This window comes from Curcuma longa, unplaced genomic scaffold, assembly GCF_044706935.1.
Source record: "Curcuma longa cultivar G26 ecotype Majalengka, Jawa Barat unplaced genomic scaffold, ITB_CL_G26_1.1 contig_19125, whole genome shotgun sequence".
Taxonomy (NCBI): Eukaryota; Viridiplantae; Streptophyta; class Magnoliopsida; order Zingiberales; family Zingiberaceae; genus Curcuma; species Curcuma longa.
Genome location: NW_027431007.1, coordinates 1 through 4,688, shown reverse-complemented (window position 1 = coordinate 4,688; position 4,688 = coordinate 1). Strand labels below are relative to the sequence as shown.

General features: G+C 37.7%; 1 protein-coding gene across 1 annotated transcript; it reads right to left on the bottom strand.

Moving 5' to 3' along the window:
- Nucleotides 1–313: 313 nt before the first annotated feature.
- LOC141817041 (uncharacterized) lies at nt 314–1,288 on the bottom strand (the record flags this gene model as incomplete). Its single annotated transcript, XM_074704738.1, has 3 exons — nt 314–514; nt 748–830; nt 1,174–1,288. Coding segments are annotated over 3 exons (327 nt in total), but the record flags the coding sequence as incomplete, so codon positions are not given.
- Nucleotides 1,289–4,688: the final 3,400 nt, after the last annotated feature.

Here is a 4,688-nt window from a genome sequence, read left to right as displayed (position 1 = left end):
CGCCGTGGATGTGATCATCCGCGGCGTGCATTGCGCGCTGCGGATGTGAGCTTCCACAGCGCGCAATGTACGCTGCGGATGTGATCAATCGCAGCACGCAATGTGCGCTGTGGATAAAATAAAATAATTAAACCATTCAAATCACAATTATAAACTCAAAACTCAAATAATTAATAACATAAATACCACACACAAATACCATATCAAATTACACATTTATAATCCAACAATTATATATAACATTCACATCTGTTTTGATAAGCTTACAAGACTTGTTATCTTGAACATAAAGAAAAACAGAAAACACGTGAGGTTATGTGTATATATGTGCTGATACTTAGCACATATATACTTGTTGACTGGAAGAGCTTTCTTGCTGATGAATCTATCCTTGTTGATGAATCTCTGCGAAAATACAGAGTCTCTGCGAAGGAACATCTTGCTGATGAATCTCTTTCAAAACTGCTTGTATGTTGTCTCGTGTCTGGCAAAACAGGTTTATGTTGTCCTGTATCTGTAATAGGGAACAAACACTTGGTTATGCTTGGATTCATTATACCCATATCTGGAATCTGTAATCTTGTAATCTCTAATCATGTCTATAGATAGAAGTTGAGGCTAGACAATTTTGCAGAAAATTAATAATCCAATACAACAAAGGCAATGTTCACCAAAGCATTAATAAGTCCACTTTGCTATAAGTTGGAAAATAATTATACAAAAGTGAAACATAGAATATAAACATACCTTTAAGTTAGTAAAGTTTGCTGATATTTTAGTGAAGGCCTCTGTGTTACTTTCAAGAAGCTCTCCTGTTCGACCACCAATATCTGTGCAAGAAAAAAAAGTTTTACAAGTAAAATCAATAGAAAGATCACATTCCTCGTGAAGCTACATTGCTTGAAGTTAATATATTAGTCCAAATAATGGCAATCACCTATTCTACTAAATTTAATGTCCAAAATTAGATAATTATCATCATCTTCAAAGCATGTTTGTCCAAACTAGCTTAGATACATCGATGTTGTCTCTCCATTGACGTCTACTAATATTAGATCAAGTAAATCACAATGAATTTCCCACCTAATCAAAATATGGTTTCCAATGGAAATTAATCCATAAAACCTATTTACCACAATAAATTTAAAAATGGAAAAAGGAAGATATCAAAACCTTTATATGAAATATCATCGTCATCAACTGGGAGCATTGGTGGTGCATATGGAGGAACATTAGGACGTGTTCCAAGGTGGCCTGTCGCTTTTGCAGGAGTATCTGAAACCCTTTCCTGTGAAAATGACAAGTTGACATCAGAGATTCATCTTCTAAATAATAGTTAGAAAGTCAATTTAGTAGTAGTAGACATAGAAATCCAAATTCTCCCTAAAGATGAGAGCCGATTACAAACCTACAATTCTTTAAACAAGTTTCATCAAAAATAGGGGAAAAAAGGGGAAAAAAGGCTCAGATAAACCAGAGTAAGAGAAGGTTTCAGGTGTAAATAACAAGACATTCTCAAGAATAACGAATCAGCAAATTCTGATTTTTGAAGGTTTCAAGTTTCATCAATGCTGGTTCTCAAAGATGTTCAAGACAAAGCAAATTCAGTTTACATAATAGTTATAGTTATTAAAAGATACAAAATAATGACTGGCATGAGACAAAATATGTGATAAAAAAAATTACCACAATGCAGCTTATGCATTGCAAGAGAGATCAAACATATACACTTGATGAACAACATCTAAATATAACTAAACCAGAACGAAATGTGAAAATAATTAATCAGCACTCACCTCTAACTCATAAGTAAACATATAAGCATGAAATTTGAACCCTAGAATCAAGCTTCGGTTGATAGCATGAAAATTCTGCCACAACTATAATCAACTCTTTTTGACAAATAGAAGTTGTATTAATGTTGGAGAAACTAGAAACATGGATATTATTAGAAAAACTTTAAAGATCACCATGGACCTCCCAATCCTTGGAAAAGCATATTAGCACTCATAAAATAAAAGGGATTTGCATATCAATTTGCAAAAGCAAATGAACAACTCCTTATGATGCAACACCAAACCAAATCAAACTCACACACAGAATTCATATACAAATTGATGAAATATGGGATAGCTATCTTACACAAAGAAGAAGAAAAATTCGCACAAATATTATAAAGAGGATTTTAGTACTTGAAAGATGATTTTGTTTTGAAAATTACAAATAAAATCAGAAATAAAGTAAAAACATTAAGGATAGAAATCACCCTATTCCTAAGAAAACTCAACCAACTGCCTGATAAATCAAATAACAAAAATAGGAAACGAACCAAATAAACAAAAAGTCTCTTGCCACCCTAAATTCAATAATTACCTAGAAATCATCTTTGAAGACTTAATTCTCTTAAAGAGAGATCTTACCAAAATAAACTTTTGAAAAATCTAAAACTTTTCAAACTTCAATTCCTTGTTTGCATTACCTCAACACATACTAGTATTGAGTATTTGAGTTAACAATTACCTCAACACATACTAGTATTGAGTATTTGAGTTAACAATGTACACTGAGTAAAGTCACAACATAAACATCAGCGTGATATAAACAATTTGTTATGATAAAGTCACAACACAAACAAGTTTCTTCATCAAACAAATAGATCCAATTGATTTAACGACTCAAACTGAGTTAGAGCAAAAAAAAAGTTAGGGTGGTGAAGATAAAGGACATGAATACGCACTTTGTTATGATCACTTACAACATTGTTCTTCTACAAGGAAAAAAGTAACATTCTGCTGAATCAAAAACATTAAAATAATAATTATTGATGGGATAAGGTTATGGCAAATTGTCTATGGACTTCATTTTCACAAACAAAGGACAAGGTCAGCATTATATGGCAGCAGTGATAAATAAAACAACAAAAATAATCCATTTTGAATTGCGTAAAAGCGCCTAAACGAACTATGATAAGGCAAAGTTCCTCGGATTAATGTCATATGAATCAGTCTGCAACCTCTCGAAGAAGAAAATAAGGTTAAAAGGCCTTTTGACAAGTAATGGATTCAATAATCACAAAGATGAAAGCTAAGAGATTGGACGAATGAGAATCAAACCGGCAGAATATAGGGGAATGCAAGAGAAATTTCTCAAATCCACAAACATGGCCAAACAACCGGGTGATTCAGAGGATGCGGGAAAGGGAATCCATTCACCTGAAAGCAAATCAAGGCTCCAAGGGGTGGTTTGCGTTTGCGAGAGGGAATCAAGCTTCGATTTGGTGGTGGCAGGGCTATCGTTCGGGCGGCCACCGGAACAGAGGAAGAAGAATTAGGTAGCGGCGACTAGGGTTGCCCTTTGGCGAGGAGAGCAGAGAAGGTCAGTGGCTGGGGTCTTCTCCATGTAGCAGGCGTTGGACTCCGTCAAGGGAAGGTGGCGGCGCTGCTGGTCTTCTCCAGGGGATGGCGTCGGGAGTTGGACAGAGACGTTGGAGGAGGAGGGCGTCGTGCGCGAAGGCGAGGCGGCGTTGGCGTTGGATCGTGGCACGCAGCGGTGGAAGAGGGCAAGGGGAAGGAGAATCGCGGAGTCCTAGGTGAAACATTAGGGCAGCGCGGAGGATGAGTTATAATATCGCGCGTAGGTTAATTTACAGTATTTAAAAAAAAGAAAATAAAATTAATTTTAACAGCGTACAATATACGCTGTCAAAAATAATTTTAACGGCGCACAATATGCGCTATTAAAAGTATTTTTAACAGCGTATTATTGTTGCACGCTGTAGTTGATAAAAATATGATATTATTCGCAGCGCATTTTATTGGGCGCGCTGTTAAAGCAACTATTAACGGCGCACCTATGATGTGCGCTGCGGATGACGCGCTGCGGAAAGTCATTTTTGTTGTAGTGATAAAAGAATGGCAGAATTCTTGAGTTGATCTCGAGCAGGCTTCTTTTATAAATCTTCAACATCAGTCGACTGCTGGCAGGGCCAGTCGACTAATGCCTTCAATCGGCAACAAAATCTCGCATTAAAGCGCATTAAATGCTTGCCAATTTTCTGCAACGTTCAAATATCAGTCGACTGTTCCAAGACCAGTTGACTGGCACTAGTCGACTGCTGGCAGGGCCAGTCAGCTTCATGTCTTCCTCTGGCTCGACTGATCTTTCTGTGTGCGTCTGATTTATGAGCAGTCGACTGATGAAGCTGAAAACTCCCATTTCAGCTTCTCTTGACCTAGACCTCGGCCTTCAAACACCTCCCACAGCCTCGTGCCTTCCCTGGATGATCCATCATCCTCGCACTAGCCTGAGATGCTTCCATCAGCTTCGTCATGTCAAGTCCTTGCCAAGACTACCCACTTGGACTTCTCCTTGCCAAGACTACCCACTTGGACTTTTCCTTGCCAAGACTACCCACTTGGACTTTTCCTTGCCAAGACTACCCACTTGACCTTTTCCTTGCCAAGACTTTCCACTTGGACTTTCCTTTGCCAAGACCATGCTTGGACTTTCCTGCAAACTTGCATCACACATGTTAGATCACAACTATTGCCTAACTTTAAACATGGTTTAGCCAAACATTGAAACTCAATGCACTTGGGGCAAAGATTGCACCAACAGAGTCCGAAATGCATTTCTGCTTAACACTCCTCCATACTATGGCTCCACCTCCTAAAGTAAACACAAACCCA